Below are 24,710 nucleotides of genomic sequence, written 5' to 3'. Positions count from 1 at the left end.
ACATGTGAGTATCTAACACTATGAGAATAGTTTAGCAAAGAACACCAATAAGTTACATCACAAAGAAAATGCTATTTCTTTCTCTTTTTTTTTTTGTGTGTGTGTATGTGTGTGTGCTAGGGGTTGAACCCAGGGCCTTGCACATGCAAGGCAAGCACTCTACCAACTGAGCTATATCCCCAGCCCTGGAAACTAGTACTGAAAAATAAATCACAAATAAACTTACATACTATTCAGAAATTTAAAGCTGCTTCATCAACCTGTTTCTGACACTTAAAAAAGGCAGGGAAGTTTCAATCATGTTTTATAGCATCTATGTTCAATGTTCTCTTAATTCCTACTTAATTTGGATCACATTATCATGATGAAAATTTGAATGTATAGATTTAATTTTCAGTAATTTCTGATTTTTAATATGGATAAAAAAATTAAGTCACTTATTGGAAAGAAATAAGCAGAAATTATTTCTTACAATTATGGATTATTTATATACAAGACTTTCACAGTGTGAATGACGTTGAGTATATAAATTTTTATCAAAGTGATGAAATAGCCATATTTCCTATAAAAGTCAAAGAGAAAATTATTCCTTGCATTTTCTCAAATCTCGTAGCTTCTAGTGTTCTTTAGCTTGTGACCACAAATACTTCTCTTCTGAGTTGGTGGAGTACTCAAAACACAAAAGATAGATAAGCCTTCTCATAGGGAAGATGATAGTAGCGTAGCAGGTAAATACCCTCAATTCCCACAGGGTCTGAAAACCATATTATATGATATGGAAGACCCTCCAATAGACTGACTATTCCAAACATTGTTTGCAAAGATAAAAAAAAAGTCAGTTCATTGAACAAAATGAGTGAAGTGGGTTTGTGCCTCTGCAGATGAGAATAGTTGTAAAAGAGCAACAAAAGTAAGTTCAGGACTGGGCATTACAAGACATAGCTGAGGGCTGGGGATGTGGCTCAAGTGGCAGCACGCTTGCCTGGTATGCGTGTGGCCCGGGTTCGATACTTAGCACCACATACAAACAAAGATGTTGTGTCTGCTGAAAACTAAAAAATAATTAAGATTCTCTTTCTCTTTTTGAGACTCTCAAAAAAAAAAAAAGACATAGCTGACAAAATCCTGAAAACAAATCAAAACAAAAAAAAACAACAAAAACTCAGAAAGCACTTTACCCAGCTAAGCTTATTTGAGAGAATCAAATTCAGATGAACAGCAGAGGAAAGAGGCATACCCAAAGGCATATAACAGTATCTATTTTTATTAAATTTTATTATTATTCCCCACAATTATAGAGTTCTGTATCACCTCAATTACTACTTTCTTCATCTTTTAGGTGTTATCATTACCTTGTACATACAACTCAGGTACACTGAATTTACCCCTGCATTTATGAGCTTATTATTTACCTTTTTCTCTGTTTAACTGTATATGTATGTTTATATTTTTATCCCACATTTCCAGGATTCTGCCATTAAAATTTCTTTGATACCACCTCCATTAAATGCATTTTTGTCATTTCAGTTCAGTACATCTAAATGTTCTATTCCATGTAGTTGGGAAAGATGGGGCTATTGCAAGGTCTTTCTTATTTTACTAATTATCAACTAGAGTTAAAGATCAACCTTGGTGCCTCCAGAGGATTTAATTCTCATTCACCTTTCTTATACATAGTGTTTTACTTTTTATGCAAGCAACAGTAACTGTATTTAAAAGGTGAGTAAAAGATTCTGATATGGACATGGTGCTTTAGAGGTCCCCAAATCCCTAGGGTGGTGATTCTGACACCACCTTACCACTGAAGCATCTTGATTGCATTCCACATTGGACACTGGTACTATGCTTCCACTGAAAGTGATTCATTAGTTATGAATATTGTTCTTTTTCTGCTCTCAATACTCTTGAAATGTGGGGATTTGTGATGGTTTAGAATCATATTTTTCAACACACTTATCATAGACCCATTTGATAACAAGAGACACACATATCTAAGAAGAAGAAAGAAGAGAAAGAAGAACATTTATCAATCCTAAAGAGGTAACAGAATAAACTCTGGGAATAAAATAGTAGTCATCTTATAAATTTGTTTCAAAAAATATTTTAGATGCTAATATATTACTGCATTAGAAAAGAGTGATGTAAATGCAATTTCAATTATTAGAGTTGTGATTGATTTTTTAAAGAGAATATCAAAATCTCTATGCAGTGGTGCATGCCTGTAATTCTGGAGTCTTCTGAGGCTGTGGGTGAAAGATCACTAGTTCAAAGGCAGCCATCCTCAGCAACTTAGTGAGGCTCTAAGAAACTCCCCAAAACCCTTTTTCTATATAAAATATTTTATAAAGGGCTGAGGATGTTTCTTAGCAGGAAAGCATTCCTGGGTTCAGTCTGTAATATGAAAGAGAGAGAGAGGGCTGGGGATGTGGCTCAAGCGGTAGCGCGCTCGCCTAGCATGCGTGCGGCCCGGGTTCGATCCTCAGCAGCACCACATACCAACAAAGATGTTGTGTCCGCCGAGAAATAAGAAAAAATAAATAAATGTTAAAATTCTCTCTCTCTCTGTCCCCCCCCTCACTCTCTCTTAAAAAAAAAAAAAGAAAGAGAGAGAGAGAGAGAGAGAGAGAGAGAGAGAGAGAGAGAGAGAGAGACAAAGAGAGAGAGACAGAGACATGGAGGGAGGGAGGGGGGATAATCAGTGAAACTTTCAGGGTAAAGGATTTAAACGATTTAAAAACAATAGTGGGATTGTTGATGTAAACTCACCTGCATTTATTAAATGCTGAATTCAGAAATTAGTATGTTCTCAAATATATATAAGTGAGACAGGAGTCCTATATTAGGTGTAAATAGGAACAAAGAGGAGATTTGACACAGCTTTTAATTGACCCAGATGCCCACTTTAGTTTGTGATTGGAATTATGCTCATGAGATAGATCCTTAAGCTGTTTAAAATAATGTGTTTTTATCAAGTATTTATAAAAATGATTAAGATTTAATATAAATCAGGCTTGGCAAGGGGGAAATTGTTCAAATAATAAGTATATACATAAACACATAAACCAATGTTAGATAAGTTAACATTCAGGATATTTATGCCATTATATAATCACTAGGAATGTAAAAACAGTGACAAGAAAAAGTGAGTAAATAAAGAAACAAATAAATAATTGAATAAATGAATGAATAACTAAAAAGTACAAAGATGTAATGTGACTGAAATTGTAAAAGAGATCTTGTAACCTTAAAAAAGTGTAAAGGTACTTCGATATGGTATTCTACTACTTACTGAGGCATACCTTATGAACTGTCAATTCCACTTCTGGATGGGAAGAGTTAAAAGCAGAACCCACTCACCTGGCTCTCTCACTTGGGAATAGTGCAAGTTACCTTTTTCTTTCTCCCCAAATTTTATTTCTGCTTCCAAGAACACTACCTCTGTAACCTCATAATGCCATTGTAGACTTGTTGCATCTGAACCCTTCTGCTGCTCAAGTTTTTTTTTTTTAATTGATCTTTTTCTTCCTACCCTCATATATTCCACAATTTTTAATGTGTTTATTTTCAGTTGTAGTTGGACACAATATCTTTATTTTATTTATTTATTTTTATGTGGTGCTGATGATCAAACACAGGGCCTCTTATGTGCTAGGTCAAAAATCTAGAGCTGAGACAAAAACTCAGCCCCTCCACCAATACTTAAAAAAAATAATGTCACCTACATACTTAGCATCCACCAGTCTTTCATTCTGCTCCATCTATTTCCTGCTTTGTGCATGAATAATTTTGAAATTTTTTCCATTCAGACATCAATAGTCCAGAGTGCTCAGAATTGGGGATAAATTTTACAGAATATTAGAGGTCAATTACAAAACATTAAAACTTTATATAGTGGAATGCACCTAAAGCTGAGGATAAAAAGAAAATCTACAGACTTCACTAGTTAAAATAAAACATCTAAAATTCATGAAAATGAATAATTTTGAAAAGACAATTTCATAAAAATGAGAGTAAAGGGCAGAAGATACTAAGCAAAAGCAAAATTTTCACACCACATAAAATGTACATCTGTATAGAGTGACATGTGTGGGTGCTTCCAAAAGACAAATTAAATTGAAAGAGATATGATTAATTTGAGATGTAGCAATAAAATATTAATTGTATATAAAAGTAATATATATGTACCTGTACCAAATAAACCTCATTTAATAATAGGTATACATTGCAAGAAATTTATCTTATTTATTTTTTAAATGTCATAGAGAATACTGACATCTAGAATTTTGTATTGCCAAATGTTCAGGCTACATATTATATTTACTTGAACTACATCACTGAACAAGATGGATTTTACCACACATTGTTGTACAATATGAACTTATAGAAATGATTAAATACCTTATAATAAAATGAATAAATAGATGTGTGTAAGTAACACAGAACCTTTATTAAGAAAAAGAAAATGAAACAAAACAAAACAAACAACAAGAAACTTGAAATTTAGAGAAAGTTTGCAGTGCATTGCAGAAATAGAAATATGACTTTCTTTCCAAAAAAATTATTGGAACAAGGAATTATTTTTGGAGTAAACTATTATATGCTTTATTAATACCAGAAGAAACTCATTTTCAGAAGTATTATATTCTTCAATATAAAAATAAAATATATTTGTGGATGGTATTACACAAAAAATCTTAATGACTTGGGAGGTAGAAGCTGAAGAACCAAACGTTCAAAGAAAGCCTTGTAAACACAGGAGGGCCATGACCACCATGAGAAGTTTCTGTCTCAAAATAAAATATTGAATGGCCTCGGTATGTGGCTGTGGCTTAAGGGTATACCACCCCTAGATTCAATAATCCATATATATCTGTCAAAAGTTACTATAACAAGGAATTTATGCTAGGTGTGGTGGCATATGCCTGCAATTCCAAAACTCTGAAGACTGAGGCAGGAGGACTGTGAGTTAAATTTCAGCCACAACAAAAAGAGTCACTAAAAAGCTCAGTGAGACTCTGTCACTATATAATATTTAAAATAATCCTAGGAATATGATTCATTTGTCAGTTGCCCCTGCATTCAATCCCCAGCATGAATAAAAGGAATTTATATTGAAAATTTCATAGTACTTGCCTATAATGCCATCTATTTGGAAGACTAAGGCAGAAAGGTTAAAATTTCAAGGTTAGCTTGGCCACTTGCCAACAACCTGTCTGTATATAAATAGATTTTAATTTTTTGAGTTCTTTGTATACTCTAGATATTAGGGCTCTATCTGAAGTGTGAGGAGTAAAAATTTGTTCCCATGATGTAGGCTCCCTATTTACCTCTCTTATTGTTTCTCTTCCTGAGAAAAAAAAAAAAAGCAATAAGATAACAAATAACCCAATCAACTTTTGGTTCTTCACGGACCTGAACAAACACTTCTCAGAGGAGGACATACAATCAATCAACAAGTACATAAAAAAAATGCTCACCATCTCTAGCAGTCAGAGAAATGCAAATCAAAACCACCCTAAGATACCATCTCACTCCAGTAAGATTGGCAGCCACTATGAAGTCAAACAACAACAAGTGTTGGCGAGAATGTGAAGAAAAGGGTACTCTTCTATATTGTTGGTGGGACTGCAAATTGGTGTGGCCAATTTGGAAAGCAGTATGGAGATTCCTGGAAAAGCTGGGAATGGAACCACCATTTGACCCAGCTATTGCCCTTCTCAGACTATTCCCTGAAGACCTTAAAAGAGCGTACTACAGGGATACTGCTACATTGATGTTCATAGCAGCACAATTCACAATAGCTAGACTGTGGAACCAACCCAGATGCCCTTTAATAAATGAATGGATTAAAAAAGGGGGCACTTATAAACAATGGAGCATTACACAGCACTAAAAAATGACAAAATCATGGAATTTGCAGGGAAATGGATGGCATTAGAGCAGATTATGCTAAGTGAAGCAAGCCAATCCCTAAAAAACAAATGCCAAATGTTTTCTTTAATATAATGAAAGCAACTAAGAACAGAGCAGGGAGGAAGAGCAGGAGGATAAGATTAACATTAAACAGAGACATGAGGTGGGAAGAAAAGGGAGAGAAAAGGAAATTCCATGGAAATGGAAGAAGACCCTCATGGTTATATAAAATTACATATAAGAGCTTGTGAAGGGAATGGAAAAAAAATGAGAGAAATGAATTACAGTAGAGTAGAGAGAGAAGATGTGAGGGGAGAGGAGGGGGGATAGTAGAGTATAGGAAAGGTACCAGAATACAACAGTTACTAATATGGCATTATGTAAAAATGTGGATTTGTAACTGATGTGATTCTGAAATCTGTATTTGGGGTAATAATGGGAGTTCATAACCCACTTGAATCTAATGTATGAAATGTGATATGTCAAGAGCTTTGTAATGTTTTGAACAACCAATTAAAAAGAAAAGAAAAAAATTAAAATAAAGAGATTTTTTAAAAATGCCTCGGGATGTTAATGAGTGTAATGGCAACTTTGGTTTAAATCTCAAGAACCACGAAACAGAGCAGTTATTTATTTTCAGAAAGTTACATAAATATATTAAAAAATTATAAATTGGGCAACATTAAGAAATAAACTTTTTTTGTTAAGTGGTACAAAGATGGGCTGGAGTTCTGGATCAGTGGCAAATCACTCACCTGGCACATGTGAGGCCCTTGGTTCCATCCTCAGCACCACATAAAAATAAATAAATAAGGGTACTTATGGTAGGAGAAATGTTCAAAAATTAAAACCTCTTAACATCTTAACAAGTTATAAAAATGCAAACTAACATCTGATGCCAAAAAAATTACACAGTATTGATGAGGGCAAGAAACAAATTCTTTTGAATTAGAGAAAGAATATAAATCGCTATTATTTTTTGTGTAAAGTGTTTATTTATTATAGATGATACTCCTCAAAGAGTAGCAAAGCCTATATAAAATATTGTGTTTCTGATCCTGATAATATGTAGTTATATGATAGCATAAGGCTACAAATATGTTCATCCATGCTGTTGAAACCAGAAAAATAGGTGCAAAGATGAAGTACATTCAAAATGAAATAAATACTATACTTTGAAGAAACTGCTTTCTTGGGATCAGACACATTTTTAGTTTCATTGAAGTAGCTCCTGTTTTCTCCATAGAAATTTTTAACTGGGCTTCTCCAGAAAACTTCAACTTGGCTGATTTTTGGACTGTCACAAAAAGAGTCTCTACAAAAGAGTTCAAAGTAGATAAATTTCCAATTTCAATGTTGCCCTGTTTTAATTGGCCAATACCTGGGAGGAAATCAGCACTCCAGGTACTGTACACCCACTTACTAGTTTCTCACAAACATGTATTCAGTAGAGTAGTTTGTAAAAAAAAAAAAAAAAAAAAAAAAAACATGTAAACAAGGCCTCTTGGCCTGGAGCTGGGACTTCAGACAGCTGTTTACATTTCTAAGATAAGAGAAGTTACCAATTGGGCTCCCTAGTAATAGCAGGCAGGAGGAGCAAAGAAAGAAGAATCTCTCCCCTTCTCAGGTGCAATCCTTAAAGGGTTAACTTGCTGAGAAAAGTGAAAGAAAAAAAAACTGCTTCTATGTAAACTTCTGCAGACTGTGAGCTTCTGAGCACTCCACTTATATGCTGGCTATAGAATTTTGAAGCTACCCAAACTTGGGGTTCAGGGGTTTGATTGATTATACCAAAAGCTATGCCCTCTGAACCTGGCTGCAGCCAAAGAAAACTGTTTCCTGTTATGTTCCATGACTTGTATCATTTGTCTCCACAACATAATTTTATTCAGTTTAATTGACAGAACAAAATATTGCATAAGTATTATATACAGGTGATATCTGTGTAACACATTATATAGAGAGAGGCTTTCAAGGAAAATATGTGCAATTTATCACAAAACAAAAATTTACAGAGGACATAAAATTCTCCATTGTATACACCATGTGTGTAAATAAAACTCATAATTACAAAGAAAACCATTTATCTCTGTTTAATGTATAATATTTTCCCATTAAAATTTTACTATGCATGAATTGTTTTTTTGAAATTTATGTAGAAAAAAATATGTAAAATAGCCAAAAACCTTCTATTTTTAAGACCAAATAAAGTTGCTATTCTTTTGTGACATTAATGTGTACTATGAAACTGTATGGCAATAATACAAACAAAAGAATCATAAATTATCCAAATCTGAATTGACAAATATGTCATTTTTTTGGCATTGTTAAGAGCAATAGGAAAGCCTAAATAAAAACTATCAATGTGAAAAATAATATTAGACATGAATGGTAAAATTATCCAATATGAAGTTGGAATTTGGGACAAGTAGCACAATTTACAAGTAGAGTGTGTGTGTGCAGAATGTGCAAGGTACTTGGTTCCAAACTTAGAAACAATAAAAGGCATATGTTAATGGGGGATGATGTTAAAAATAAGGCAGAATATTAAAATTCTAGAGTTTTCCTCCATCTAAAAATATAATTAATAAAAAGCTACTCATGTTCTGAGTGTCTCTTTCACAAAGTTATAAATGAATAGAGAGACTGAAATACATTCAGCAATTTAAAAAATATTTACCTTCAATCAGAATGAAAATCTGGGGTACACTGAGTATTTGCCCAGTCTTGAGCAAATTACCACATTTGAGAACAAATCCCCAATGGCCAATATCACCCAGAGTAAACAGAAGTGAGAAATAGTTAAACAGAAGTGTCTAAGCCACAGAATGTATGGTGATTTCTAGAGGCAATGAAAGCCTCTGCAGTGTTTTATCAACTGAGATCAAGGCCAAATATCAAAGTTGTTTTTTATCTCAAGAAAACATTTGCCAACATATTTTCCCAATTGCTGTTGCTGTCAGATGATATTCTCCCTAGATTTTATTGTGGATATAATAGGAGGAAATACAATGAACCCCCTGGTACCCTGAGTAAAATTCTAGCAGTTCATGAGCCCAGCCCCAACCCTGCTAACCCCAGTAATAAAGCCAGAGCTACCAATTGCTCCTAGGAGGAGTTTTCTTGTATACTAAATTTCTCAACTTAAACATCTTTTCTTCAAGTTACTATGTCCTGAACTTCTAAGCTCTGGAAGCAAAAGAGACTGAGAATGTGCAAATCTACATAGATTGAAAACCAATAAATTACATTGTATTTCTCTCACCTTTATGGATTATGATAACCAATATTAGAAATCAGAAAACACAAATCTGTTTATTCAAATAAATCTTTACAGAACACTCCTACACTGGCTACTTCACATAAACTTGCCTCAGGAATTTAATGTATAAATTCAATCAATTTTCTGTGCCCTCTGCAAGGCTCTTATAATGTTTTTAGGTAAAATATGAGAGCCAGGTGTGGTGGCAGAGGCCTGTAATCCAGAGGTTTATAATTGTTATTTGAAAGACACTCTCAGCATCTTAGCAAGCCTCTAAGTAACTTAGTTAGACATTGTCTCAAAATAAAACATAAAAAGGACTGGGGATGTGGCTCTGTGGTTTGTACTCCTGGGTTTATCTCCAGTGCAAAACCAACTAAGGTGAACAATTTCTGAAAGATTACAATTATGCCAGTGTACATATACATGTAAAAATATTAGTGAAAATTAATAAATATATTTTGAAAAAAGTGTTAAGGTTCTTCAAAAGCTCAAGATAAAAAATGACATATAATCCACTAATAATAATTTTGGGTAGCAAAGCAAGGCTGCATATGCCTATACTCCAGTGGCTCAGGAGTATAAGAAGGGAGAATCTCAAGTTTAAGACCAGTCTCAGCAATTTGGCAAGGTTGTAACCAAATGAGTGAGATGCTGTCTCAAAAAAGGGAAACAGGTTGGTGTATAGCACAGTGACAAAGTGCCTATGGGTTAATCTATAGTGACTCAAATAATAATAATAATAATAATAATAATAATAATAATAATAATAATAATAATAAAATCTGGCTAAAAAATGCCATATAATCCAGTAATAATATTTCTGGGAATACATCTAAATGAATTGGAAAACTTCTCTCAAAGAAATAACTGCAATTCCATTTTTATTGTAGCTTTATTCACAGTATCTAATAAAAAAAATAAAATGCCAGCCAGGCATGGTGGGAAATGCCTCTAATCCCAGGGGTTTGGGAGTTTGAGGCAGAGGATGGAGAGTTCAAAGCAGCCTCAGCAATGGTAAGGCACTAAGCAACTCTTTTCAAAGAAAATGTAAATTAGGGCTAGAGAAAAGGTTTAATCTCTGAGTTTAATTCCTTTTATGCACCCCCCCAAAAAACATTTTTTTAGATGAAAGGAACATCAAAAGGTTCCTTCCAGCTTCACAGCACTGAACTACTCCCCTTAGATGCTACACACTTATAGGTCAAACTGATCTCTAGAAGACAAGACTCAGATAATGATATTTTCTAAATAGGCTAAGAGACATTGATATCTGTGGACACCTTATGATATACTGTTCTAAAACTAAGAACTTGGCAAATATGGGGGGTTGGAATGAGAACACAACACAGAGTTAAGTTCTTTAAAAGGGAATCTTAACTCACACACTGTGATATCTGAAACGACAGTTGGAGATAAAATTAGATTATTTGCTTTACTGATTTCTGGGTTATTAATTCAATCCAAACATATATTGAAAAAGTATTAAGGCTACTGGTTAATGTCTATGTAAAACAGGTTATTAAAAATGTATCAGGGGAGGATGAACATGGCTGCCAGCGAAGAGGCAGCACATACAATGCCTCCGTGGTAAGGGGATCAGAGAGACTCATTAATACACCCACATGCGTCCTGCTGGGAAACTTCAAGCAAATTTCCTCTGAAAGGAGACCTTCCTGGAACTAGTAAGTTTAATAGGAGGTGTCAGATTGTCACAAAATACTGAATCTCGGCAACCCAGAGCAGGGGCACAGTCCCGCCAGGGGCCGCCGAATGGCCGCTGCCTACACATTGCAGTGAGCATAGGAGCGGACACTAACCGCCTGGACCCCCGCGGGCGGGCTCTGTGAACCCAAGCCGACCGCTGCCCACACGCTGCAGCATTCGTGGGAACGGTCGTTGCCTGCCTGGGTCCCCGCGAGCTGGCTCTGTGAATCCCAGCCGGCGCAGGGCACACGCTGCATTGTTCTCGGGAACCATTGCTGCCCGCCTGGATCCCCGCGGGCCGGCCCTGTGAACCCAAGCCGACCGCCGCCCACAAGCGGCTGCGAGTTTAGGAGCAGGAGCGACCTGCCCCGGGTCCCCGCGAGCTGGCTCTGTGAATCCCAGCCGGCGCAGGGCACACGCTGCATTGTTCTTGGGAACCATTGCTGCCCGCCTGGACCCCCGCAGGCGGGCCCTGTGAACCCAAGCCGACCGCCGCCCACACGTGGCAGCGAGTTTAGGAGCAGGAGCGACCTCCCCTGGGTCCCCGCAGGCTGGCTCTGTGAATCCCAGCCGGCGCAGGCCACACGCTGCATTGTTCTTGGGAACCATTGCTGCCCGCCTGGATCCCCGCGGGTGGGCCCTGTGAACCCAAGCCGACCGCCGCCCACAAGCGGCAGCGAGTTTAGGAGCAGGAGCGACCTGCCCCGTGTCCCCGAGAGCTGGCTCTGTGAATCCCATCCGGCGCTGGGCACACGCTGCATTGTTCTTGAGAACCATTGCTGCCCGCCTGGACCCCCGCGGGCGGGCCCTGTGAACCCAAGCCGACCGCCGCCCACAAGCGGCAGCGAGTTTAGGAGCAGGAGCGACCTGCCCCGGGTCCCCGCGAGCTGGCTCTGTGAATCCCAGCCGGCGCAGAGCACACGCTGCATTGTTCTTGGGAACCATTGCTGCCCGCCTGGATCCCCGCGGGCGGGCCCTGTGAACCCAAGCCGACCGCCGCCCACACGCTGCAGCGAGTTTAGGAGTAGGAGCAGCCTGTCTGGGTCCCCGCAGCCTGGCTTTGTGAACCGCCCACACGTAACATCAAACTTGGAAGCAGTTGCTGGCTGTCTGCCTGTTCCCCCCCCCCCCCCCCCGCTGGCTTGGTGAACCTCAACCAGCCGCTGCTCACACAGCGCAGTGAACTTGGGAGCCGGCGCTGCCTGCTTGGCTGCTTGGGCCCCCGCAGACCAGCTCTGTGAACCGCTGCTGGCTACCGCCAAGCAACCGCTGCCTACACCCTTGCAGTGAGTGGGGGAGCAGGCGCTGCCTGCCCGGCCCCGAGGGCTCGACTCTGTGAACCTCCTCTGGCGGTTTGGAGCTGCAGACGACCACCCTCCACCTGCCAACCCAGTGCTGCAAACGACCCCTGACCAGCTCTGCAAAAGGCCCCGCCCACACAGCGAACAGCAGGAATGGAGACCCGCCCAATCCGGGAGGAAGTACCGCTGCACAGTGATTGACTCCCGCCTACTGAGAGGAGAAACTTGGCCCGGTGGGCATAGCTCCACCCACTGGAAGAGCAGTTAATTGAACTCTAGGACTGCATTTATAATTTTTTTTTTTTTGCTGTCTTTTTAAATGTTTTTTAATCCATCTTATTTTATTTTATTCTATTTTTTAAATCTCATTTTCCATTTCTACTATTATTATTTTTCTTTACATCCCTTTTAATCTTCTATTTTTTTCTATGCTTCTTTTCTCCTGTCTTTACATCTCTTTTTAATTTTCTTATTCCCCCTTCCTTGAATTCTACCTGCTTACTCTTATTCTCTTTAGTGACTTCTACCCATCCCTTCTAATACCTTTCCTCCCAAGCTTCAAATATATTTATAGGAGTAAACAGTAACTCAGCAGTCAAACAGAACAAGAAACAATATGAACAGCATGAAAAAGCAAGGAAGAAAAGGAGTGCAAACAATGCAGGGCAGCCTAAATATTCAGGAGGATATAGAACCACCAGAAAAATGGTCATATAAAGAACTCATGGAACACCTGAGACAGATGGAACGGAACCTTAAAGAGGATACAAGACAGCAAATTCAAGCAGCGAAAGAACACATTGAGAATGTATTACACAAACAGATAAAGGAAGAAGTTAAGCATCTTTATCAGGAGATACAGACTATAAAAAAGAATCAAACCATAATCTTAGAAATGAAGGAAACTATAAACCAAATTAAAAACTCAAATGAGAGTATCATTAATAGAGTGGAGCAAGTAGAAGCTAGAACATCAGATAATGAAGACAAAATATATCATCTGGAAAAGAGGCTAGCCATCTCAGATAGGCTGGTTAAAAATCATGAGAGAAGCATACAAGAGATATGTGATAATATAAAAAAACCAAATTTAAGAGTCATTGGGATAGAGGAAGGGATAGAGATTCAAACAAGGGGAATGAGTAATCTACTAGATGAAATAATCACAGAAAACTTTCCAGAATTAAAAAAGGAAACAGATATTCAAATTGTAGATGCATACAGGACACCGAACATACAAAATCACAGTAGACCAACGCCAAGACACATTGTTATGAAGATATCCAATATACAGAACAAAGAGAAAATATTAAAAGCTACAAGAGAAAAGAGAAAGATTACATTCAGGGGTAAAACAATAAGGTTAACAACGGACTTCTCAACTCAGACGCTGAAAGCGAGAAGATCCTGGAATAACGTATTTCAAACACTGAAAGACAATGGATGCCAACCAAGAATTCTGTACCCAGCAAAATTAAGCTTCAGATACGACAATGAAATAAAAATCTTTCACGATAAACAAAAACTAAAAGAATTTGCAGCCAGAAAACCAGCGTTGCAAAGCATCTTGAGCAAAACACTTCACGAGGAAGAAACGGAAAACAATAACCAAAGCCAACAGTGGGAAGTACCTCAGTAAAGACAGACGGAGGGGGGAAAACTAATCATGGTGAAACAAACGCAATTAAAAAAATAAAAATAAAAAAATGAGATAAATAATCAAATATGGCTGTAAGTACAAACCATATATCAATAGTAACTCTAAACATTAATGGTTTAAACACTCCAATAAAGCGACATAGGCTGGTAACATGGATCAAAAAAACAAATCCAACAATATGCTGTCTCCAGGAGACTCACCTGACTGGAAAAGACATACACAGGCTGAAGGTGAAAGGTTGGGAAAAAATATACCACGCACACGCTCATCGCAAGCAAGCAGGGGTGGCCATCCTCATATCGAATAAAATCGACTTCAGGACTAAGTTAATCCAAAGGGATAAGGAAGGACATTATATACTGTTAAAAGGAACCATTAAACAACAAGACATAACAATTATCAATATTTATGCACCAAATAATGGCGCTTCAAAGTTTATAAAACAAATTCTCCTCAAGTTCAAGAATCAAATAGACCACAACACAATAATTATGGGTGACTTCAACACACCTCTCTCACCATTGGACAGATCCTCCAAGCAAAAGTTGAATAAAGAAACTATAGACCTCAATAACACAATCAATAACCTAGACTTAACTGACATATATAGAATATACCAACCATCATCGAATGGATATACTTTTTTCTCAGCAGCACATGGATCCTTCTCAAAAATAGACCATATATTATGCCATAGGGCAACCCTCAATAAATATAAAGGGGTAGAGATTATACCATGCATTTTATCCGATCATAATGGATTGAAACTGGAAATTAATGATAAAAGAAGGAAGGGAAAATCCAATATCACATGGAAAATGAACAATATGTTACTGAATGATCAAAGGGTTACAGAAGACATAAAGGAGGAAATCAAAAAATTCTTAGAGATAAATGAAAATGCAGACACAACCTATCGGAATCTATGGGACACAATGAAAGCAGTTTTAAGAGGGAAATTCATCGCCTGGAGGTCATACCTCAAAAAAAGGAAAAACCAACAAATAAATGAGCTCACACTTCATCTCAAAGCCCTAGAAAAGGAAGAGCAAAACAATAGCAAATGCAGCAGAAAGCAAGAAATAATTAAAATCAGAGCGGAAATCAATGAAATTGAAACAAAAGAAACTATCGAAAAAATTAACAAAACTAAAAGTTGGTTCTTTGAAAAAATAAACAAGATTGACAAACCTTTAGCCATGCTAACGAAGAGAAGAAGAGAGAGAACTCAAATTACTAACATAAGGGATGAAAAAGGCAATATCACAACAGACGCCACAGAAATACAGAAGACAATTAGAAACTATTTTGAAAACCTATATTCCAATAAAATAGAAGATAGTGAAGACATCAATAAATTTCTTAAGACATATGATTTGCCCAGACTGAGTCAGGAGGACACACACGATTTGAACAGACCAATATCAATGGATGAAATTGAAGAAGTAATCAAAAGACTACCAACCAAGAAAAGCCCAGGACCGGATGGGTATACAGCAGAGTTTTACAAAACCTTTAAAGAAGAATTAATACCAATACTTTTCAAGTTATTCCAGGAAATAGAAAAAGAGGGAGTCCTTCCAAATTCATTCTATGAGGCCAACATCACATTGATTCCGAAACCAGACAAAGACACATCAAAGAAAGAAAACTACAGACCAATATCTCTGATGAACCTAGATGCAAAAATCCTCAATAAAATTCTGGCGAATCGGATACAAAGACACATCAAAAAAATTGTGCACCATGATCAAGTAGGATTCATCCCTGGGATGCAGGGATGGTTCAATATACAGAAATCAATAAATGTAATTCACCATATCAATAGACTTAAAGATAAGAACCATATGATCATCTCGATAGACGCAGAAAAAGCATTCGACAAAGTACAGCATCCCTTTATGTTCAAAACATTAGAAAAACTAGGGATAACAGGAACTTACCTTGATATTGTAAAAGCTATTTACGCTAAGCCCCAGGCTAGCATCATTCTGAATGGAGAAAAATTGAAGGCATTCCCCTTAAAATCAGGAACAAGACAGGGATGCCCTCTATCACCACTTTTATTCAATATAGTTCTCGAAACACTGGCCAGAGCAATTAGACAAACGAAAGAAATTAAAGGCATAAAAATTGGAAAGGAAGAACTTAAATTATCACTATTTGCAGATGACATGATTCTATACCTAGAAGACCCAAAATGGTCTACAAAAAAACTACTAGAACTAATAAATGAATTCAGCAAAGTGGCAGGATATAAAATCAACACGCACAAATCAAAGGCATTTCTGTATATCAGCAACAAAACCTCTGAAATGGAAATAAGGAAAACCACTCCATTCACAATATCCTCAAAAAAAATAAAATACTTGGGAATCAACCTAACAAAAGAGGTGAAAGATTTATACAATGAAAACTACAGATCCCTAAAAAGAGAAGTAGAAGAAGATCTTAGAAGATGGAAAGATATACCCTGTTCATGGATAGGCAGAACTAACATCATCAAAATGGCGTTATTACCAAAAGTCCTCTATAAGTTTAATGCAATGCCAATCAAAATTCCAATGGCATTGCTTGTAGAAATAGATAAAGCAATCATGAAATTCATATGGAAAAATAAAAGACCCAGAATAGCAAAAGCAGTTCTAAGCAGGAAGTGTGAATCAGGTGGTATAGCAATACCAGATTTCAAACTATACTACAGAGCAATAGTAACAAAAACAGCATGGTACTGGTACCAAAACAGGCGGGTAGACCAATGGTACAGAATAGAGGATACAGAGACTAATCCACAAAGTTACAACTATCTTATATTCGATAAAGGGGCTAAAACCATGCAATGGAGGAAGGATAGCATTTTCAACAAATGGTGTTGGGAAAACTGGAAATCCATATGCAACAAAATGAAACTGAATCCCCTCCTCTCACCATGCACAAAAATTAGCTCAAAATGGATCAAGGACCTTGATATCAAAACAGAGACTCTGCGTATGATAGAAGAAAAAGTTGGCTACGATCTACATATTGTGGGATCAGGCTCCAAATTCCTTAACAGGACACCCATAGCACAAGAGTTAATAGCAAGAATCAACAAATGGGACTTACTTAAACTAAAAAGTTTTTTCACAGCAAGAGAAACAATAAGAGAAGTAAATCGGGAGCCTACATCATGGGAACAAATTTTTACCCCCCACACTTCAGATAGAGCCTTAATATCCAGAGTTTACAAAGAACTCAAAAAATTAGACAATAAGAAAACAAATAACCCAATCAACAAATGGGCCAAGGACCTGAACAGACACTTCTCAGAAGAGGACATACAATCAATCAACAGATACATGAAAAAATGCTCACCATCTCTAGCAGTCAGAGAAATGCAAATCAAAACTACCCTAAGATACCATCTCACTCCAGTAAGATTGGCAGCCATTATGAAGTCAAATAATAACAAGTGCTGGCGAGGATGTGGGGAAAAGGGTACCCTTATACATTGCTGGTGGGACTGCAAATTGGTTCGACCAATTTGGAAAGCAGTATGGAGATTCCTGGGAAAGCTAGGAATGGAACCACCATTTGACCCAGTTATTGCCCTTCTTGGTCTATTCCCTGAAGACCTTAAAAGAGCGTACTACAGGGATACTGCCACATCGATGTTCATAGCAGCACAATTCACAATAGCTAGACTGTGGAACCAACCCAGATGCCCTTCAATGGATGAATGGATTAAAAAAATGTGGCATTTATACACTATGGAGTATTACGCGGCACTAAAAAATGACAAAATCATGGAATTTGCAGGGAAATGGATGGCATTAGAGCAGATTATGCTCAGTGAAGCTAGCCAATCCCTAAAAAACAAATACCAAATGTCTTCTTTGATATAATGAGAGCAACTAAGAATAGAGTAGGGAGGAAGAGCAGGAAGAAAAGATTGACATTAAACAGAGGCACGAGATGGAAGGGAAAGAGAGAGAAAAGTGGAATTGCATGGAAATGGAAAGAGACTCTCATTGTTATAAAAAACTACATAAAAGAGGTTGTGAGGGAAATTGGAAGAAAAATAAGGAGAGAAATGAATTACAGTAGATGGGATAGAAAGAGAAGATGGGGGGAGGGGGATAGTAGAGGATAGGAGAGGTAGCAGAATACATCAGTCACGAGTATGGCATTATGTAAAAATGTGAATGTGTAACCTATGTGATTCTGCAATCTGTATTTGGGGTAAAAATGGGAGTTCATAACTCACTTGAAACTATTGTTCAAAGTATGATATGTCAAGAGCTTTGTAATGTTGTGAACAACCAATTAAAAAAAAAAAATGTATCAGGTTAGGACTGGGGTTTCAGCTCAGTAACAGAGTGCTTGCCTAGCATGTTGAGTCACTGTGTTCAATCCTCAAATCCACATATCAATAAGTAAAATAAAAGTCCATTGATAACTATTTTTTTTAAATGTACCAGGTTCCTCACATGGCTTTTGATGTTCAGATTCACTATGTACTCTAGCCCTTGTGATTAAACTTCCTTATAGTTTAAATCAAGTCCAGTCCCATGTTTATCTTCCTCCACACTAGGACAAAGATGTTGGCTGGAAATGTTTGGAATGCTTCTACAAGTCATTTTAATAAAGTGGTCTTACATATATGGAGGGGAAAAACATCAATTAAGGTCCCATTACATTTTTAAAAAGTCTTTAATTGGGACTGTGAGGATGGACTTAGCACTGAGCTTAAACAACTCTATTTTAAAAACTCCAGTTTGAAACATGCAGTCACACCAGGGACACCCAAAGAGTCCTACAGTATGGCCTAATAAAAAAAAAGTTACTTCCCTTTAACCTGATAAAGAGAGTGAAATATCTGGCAGGCTATACTTGCCTAATAAGAGAGAAAGACAAGAAAATCAGAGTGGAGACCACAAGACCAGAAGTTTCTGACCCCAGGGTAAAGGATGTCATGGAGAAATCCCATGATAGCTAATAAGAATTAAAAGAGAGGTTAAAATCCCTCAAATTTAGTATAAATAATAGAGCTAATGAACAGGAATTTAGCCAGCAGAAACTAGGATGCACTCAAGCTGAAGAGCCTGATGAGGATCTGATATCCCATCACTTGTCATTGTTCTTCTGATCCTCTGCAAGATTTTCTCATCTCTCAAACTCTACCACTTTATCTGAATTTTGGTGAAAGCCACAACTTCTCTGAAGGTTCTCTTCTTAACATGCTGTCCAATCCAAGCCAGGAGAAGCCTGCCTTGGTTCTGGATCTGGTCACCATGGTCTGAGTGAGTGTGCATCTGCTGGACTAAAAGCCTAAGGTTTAACAATTTTGTTCTGACATTTAATCTTAGTACACAGAGTCTGTCACTAGTCTGTCATGATTAAGTGACTTCTGCAGTGTTTAGAATTAATCTAGGTTTGTTAGTAGTAAATTAATCAACCTATTTTTTGTTTTTGTTGTTGTTGTTGTTGTTGCTGTGAATGGATTATGTCTACTGCAGGGCCAAGCATTCAGGATTGTTATTTTCTTGAGTAAGAACCTATAAAGTATAAATACATTGAACAATTTGAGTAAAGAAAGCATTGAAAGGGGTAGAAGAATTTGAATATTTTTTATTTCTCTCCTTGACTGCATATATTTTAATTTTGCCCCTGGCGACTGGGACACATTGACTATATTATTTTATTAAGAAAAATATCATCATTTTTAATGTCATCTAATTTTTCCCTGCTTTTTTCTTATGTGAAAGTCTCACAAAGATAAAGCAAAATCTTTTAAAATTGCCATGCAGTTCTTGGAGAAAAAAAAATACAAATAAAGCATCCCTTTAAAACAAAACATGGGAAAAAATAATTATGTTGAAACTGAAGTTTTGAGATGAAACAAAATTTCCCATTTAACCAATTTTCTCTGGGATCTTGTCTCACAAGTTTTGAAGAATAAAATCTATGGACACTCAGTGAAGGTAATGGTAAAAAGAATAGGATTTATTTTAGCAAGAAGAAATACAACTTCCAAAATGTGGGAGAGGGCATGATAGCAGAAGAACCCATTTTTTGTGTGTCAGGTTTGAAGTTTAAATATGGTTTTTGGTAGAGCATTGGTAAAAATCTATTTAAAATGAGTATTTAAAAAGGCATTCTTATTACCGACTAGGCTGAAGTTTGTCCTTTTGGTATCCCATCCTCCTTCCAGTGACTTCCAATTGGGTTCACCCCAAGGACAAAGAATTTGGTTGAAGGTATACCCACAAGTGAATCTCAAGTATTCTTTTAATTTGAATAGGCCTTAATGGTGCTCATTAACATATCTATCCATTAATCTTCAGGTGTGGTTAAATAAGATGTCCATTATACAGCTGCCTTGTCATTTTACTATTTTATTTTTTCTCAATCAAATTGAGCAAGAAACCTGCCTTTGAGAATGTAAAGAGAGCTGGAAATTTGGGATTTAATCTCAGACCTATAATTGCTAAACTATCAGATAGCCATTCAGGATTTGAGTTACTTCTTAGTCTACATTTAAAAAGCTCAGGAGCAATGAGGATATGGAGTTCAAAACCAGCTTGAGCAAGTTAGTGAGGTTCTAAGGAACTCAGAGAAACCTTGTCTCTACATAAATATATAGAAAAAGGTTGAGAATGTGGGTCAGTAGATAAACACCTCTGGGAATAATTCCTGGTATAAAATAAATAAACATATATACAACAACAATAAACACTTAGAAGGAACAAGAACAGGGGTCCCTAAAAAAGCCACAGCTTCTCTCACACAGTAACACAACTAATGAAGTTGGGGTCCTCTTCTGATGATTATCTCAGTCTTCACCACATATTTTGGGGACATGGTGAAATAATGGCACACAGATGCCCACATAGGAATTCAGGAAGGCCCTGAAAATACCATACAATTATGGAACAAAAGACTTGAGGTCTCAAATACTGATCTAAGCTCCACTATAGTAGTCAGAGAAAACTAAAGGCTAAGCTGCCAAAGAGAGACCCACCAGACTCTGGAGACAATTATGAGTTTTCAGCCACCATTGCCAATCCCACTGGCTTCAAACAGCCTCCCTACCAAGTCTCAAAATAAGAACACACACTTACCATTTTCTGGATTTCAGGATGCTTAGTGTTCCCCTTATTTTTTTTAAGCTCCAGTGTAGCACAGAAACCTGGAAGCAAAGAAATGGATTCAATGAATGGCAGATTCCAAAAACAAAAAGAATAGAATACTGTGGAAGTCTGCCCCCTCATCACTGGCTGTGTCTTGATTGGGACAGTTCTCACCCAAGAGACAGGTTGGAAAGGGCTTCAGGAACTTCCTCCAAAATTGAGGCTGGTAGTGACACCACTGGTAACTGGTGACAAGTCTTATTTTTCCACATGTTGAAGTTTGAACATTAGAGAAGCATGTTGAGGCAAGCATACAAAGCAGGGTTTATTTAGAAAAGAGTAACATAGACTTCTCCCACAAGGGAGAAGTGGGACATAGTTGATATCAGGGTATTCCAAGAAGCAAGGTGTTCTGCCCTTTTTATATGTCCTAGGCTTCCTTTGTTCTCCTGCCTTTGCACCCTTATCTTTGTCCTTCCTGAGGACATGTCTAGACCCAAAAATGCTTGGTGGGATGGCCTAAAGTTGAGAAATAGGTGGGTTTAAGGGGGGAGGGCAGGATGGAGTACAAGGACACATTAACAATCTTATAGCTCTCTGTAGGGAGGGGAAATTCCTGGGACAGGTTACCTTGGCAACAGGTTGGAGCAGGGGCAGTTTCCTGATAATATCCCTCAGGGGATAGTCTCCAACTTTCCAAATTCACTCAAAATTGGCTTCCTAGATTTAACCTGATTTGATTTATGTATCTACACTGTCTGTTTAATTCAGTAGGCCTACTCTTTGAGTGATAGTAAATTTCATCCAGATCAGAATCAAATAAGGACACAAAGACAGGTTTTTGTCTGCTCTGTTTCTGTTGATCAAACACTGGGGATCTACCACATGCGGGGGTGCATGCCTATAATCCAAGCAACTGGAGAGGCTGAGGCAGGAGGACAGTGAGTTCAAAGCAAGCCTCAGCAATGGCAAGGCACTAAGAACCTCACTGAGATGATGTGTTTAAATAAAATAGAAATAGGGCTGTGAATGTCCTCTCAGTGGTCATGTGCCCCTGAGTTCAATTGTCAGTAGAAAAAAAAAAATACTGAAGATCAGATCCATGGGTATTATTCACTACTAAGTCCCAGGACCACAGATGAATGGATTGAAGGATTAATAGTAACACAGATAGAATCCTGGGGAAGGGTCTCAAATTCTCTTTTGATGGCTTTTCAAGTAACTGATATTATAATATTACAGGCATGCTCCACAGCTTTGGAATCTTTTTATTTATTTTATTCTTTGTTTTTATTTTTTTATTTTTTATTTTTTTTTGCTGTGAATTGCATTAAATGCCTCAGAATAAAATTATTTTATGGCAGAATTTCCTCCCAATATTTAGATCTAGCCTAGACAGAAGTGCATTTATATAAAAATTAAGTATCACAATTACTTTAAAATTTTATTTAATATTTCTGTTCTCTGGCCTAATGAGAAAAGAGCTTGAGACTTCCACTCATAAGTAATTCCCTGAGGCAGCATTGTCCTACTCCTCTACAAAAAATGGAGCAAAAATAAAATTTTAAAGTTTCTAGTTTAATAAAATAAACAAGAAGTGAACAGTGCCAGGTCTCTAGATCTCTCAGTATTTCTGAACCTAGAGTATAAGAAATTAAAAAATAAATTATTTGCAATTGTGCCTTGAGCATAATAATAGAATTATGATGTCTGTTTTTTCGTTGGTATGGGGTACTATGAGAATATTAGCACAAATCACAGGCATTATGTCTATATAGATTTTTTTCTATAATTCAATACAGCCCATCAACAGAGTCAACTTCAAATTTAAATGAAAAAAAATTTAATTATTATTGCCAGTGTCCAGCCCTAGAAGGAATCCAGGGGTCCTGAAGTATGAATGGCATTGGGTACTGAAGGATATGTGGCCTCAGCTAAAGAAGAGGAGACAGGATGACGGGTTGCAAGTTACAAGCAGCCTTCAGAAGGATCTGATGCCCATAGTGGGGACTTTATATTTATACCTTTTTTACAGGTATTTACTCATTTAGTTAAAATAGCATCAAAGCCCAAAACTTCTTTCATTTACATAATTTTCAAGAGTTGCAATCTTTATGACATATATTAACTTCATAAGATATTTAACAAATTGTTTAAAATATATTCTTGTAACTTTTGCCAATCACAATTAAGCTTTTAAATTTTCACTTCAGTCACTAAGTACTAGACTATGCAACTTGACTACCTGTATCATGACCAATTATTAACTTTTAACTTTAAAGCATACCTATGGTTATTGGTAAGCTTTTTTGCTTCTAAACTAAAGTCTTAATAATACACACTTAAAAGAGTGAAAGCCTATTACTTGAAAGCCTACTACTCTGAACTGAGTTTAAAATATATCTATATAAAATTTTACATTATTCTGTTTTTCCAAACTAATTTTCTTTTTTCACATGACCTATTTAACTGCTTTTTGAAAGAGTTTCTTTGGTCCTTCATCAAATTATGAATTCTTATCTCCTTATAATTTTTAATTAAACAGCAGGCTCTGCACTTCAACTCATTTGCTATTACTATTAACTATGTGTTTCCTATTTTCATCATTAATTCCTGTGTAGGGCAAAGAAGGCTCTGTTAGTAAAAGGAATGTATGTTGGACAGGTTGTGGCTTTAGAATGAGGAGCTTAGTGTAAATTGTTAAGCTTTTCTCAGGAACCTTGATTTGCAATATTTTCCCTGTGAATATCTTAAGAAAAACACTATTGTTTGTATTGTCAGAGATACTAAAATACATCTCAGGACATATCTTATTTGTATCCTTAATCTCATTCGGGAAATTTTCCTGCAATCTCAGGCAACATGTACTTTTTTTATTGACCCTTGTACGCCCTATTATCTATCACATGAGTATCATAAACAAAACACTAAACATTACCCATTGTGGTGCAGCCCTGCCAAAGAATCCCCCACACTGTGACCCTGTCAGACAGGAGGTGCAGAAACATCTTCACCACACTGTCTATAAGATACCAGGTATTTTCCACATAGAAACTAGCTGGTATCTTGTGATTGAATTGTGGCATCCAGTCAATAGTGAGTGGATTATTTATCTGTCATTGGATAACAAGTCATTCTAAAATGTATTCACTCACTGGACCCCTGAGCCAAATCTCAATCCCTATTTTGTATTTTATTTCGAGAAAGATTCTCACTGAGTTGCTTAACACCTCATCTTTGCTGAAGCTAAAACTGAACTCATTATCCTCCTGCTTCAGCCTTCAAAGATACTGGGATTACATGAGTGCACCATTGCACTCAGCTCTGTTCACATATTTAATTCCAGCATTCCCTCTTTGCCTTATCAACTGTTTTTTTTTTTTTTTATTTCTATTGTACATTTCAAGTAAATGCAGTATTCTCCAAGAACTGGATGTCAGATTAAAGATTTTGGTTTTTCTTTGTGAGGATTTCACATGAGAGAAAAGCAGACAAGTGTAACTTGACAGTTTTAAAAATAAGAACAATTTGTCTCTGTTCTTTGTCTTCCCAGGTAAAGACACCTTATCACAATATCTGATTTGAAATTCCTTCTTTAAGAATTTCTGGTTTGGGCTGGGGATGTGGCTCAAGCGGTAGCGCGCTTGCCTGGCGTGTGTGCGGCCCGGGTTCGATCCTCAGCACCACATACAAAGATATTGTGTCCGCTGAAAACTAAAAAATAAATAAAAGTTTAAAAAAAAAAAAAAAAGAAT

General features: G+C 37.0%; 1 protein-coding gene across 1 annotated transcript in view; it reads right to left on the bottom strand.

Annotated features, from left to right (window-relative positions):
* The window catches only part of LOC144369104 (uncharacterized), an 84,256-nt gene that overhangs the window by 42,476 nt on the left and 17,070 nt on the right, over window positions 1-24,710 (bottom strand). Inside the window, exon 2 of the mRNA XM_078028170.1 lies at window positions 20,947-21,014. Coding sequence (XP_077884296.1) covers window positions 20,947-20,949 — 3 coding nt within the window. The 5' untranslated portion in view covers window positions 20,950-21,014. The remainder of the gene's footprint in view (window positions 1-20,946; window positions 21,015-24,710) is intronic.

Source organism: Ictidomys tridecemlineatus, chromosome 12 (assembly GCF_052094955.1).
Source record: "Ictidomys tridecemlineatus isolate mIctTri1 chromosome 12, mIctTri1.hap1, whole genome shotgun sequence".
Lineage (NCBI taxonomy): Eukaryota > Metazoa > Chordata > Mammalia > Rodentia > Sciuridae > Ictidomys > Ictidomys tridecemlineatus.
The sequence above is the reverse complement of the archived record's forward strand: the minus strand, read 5'-3'. Positions and strand labels throughout refer to the sequence as shown.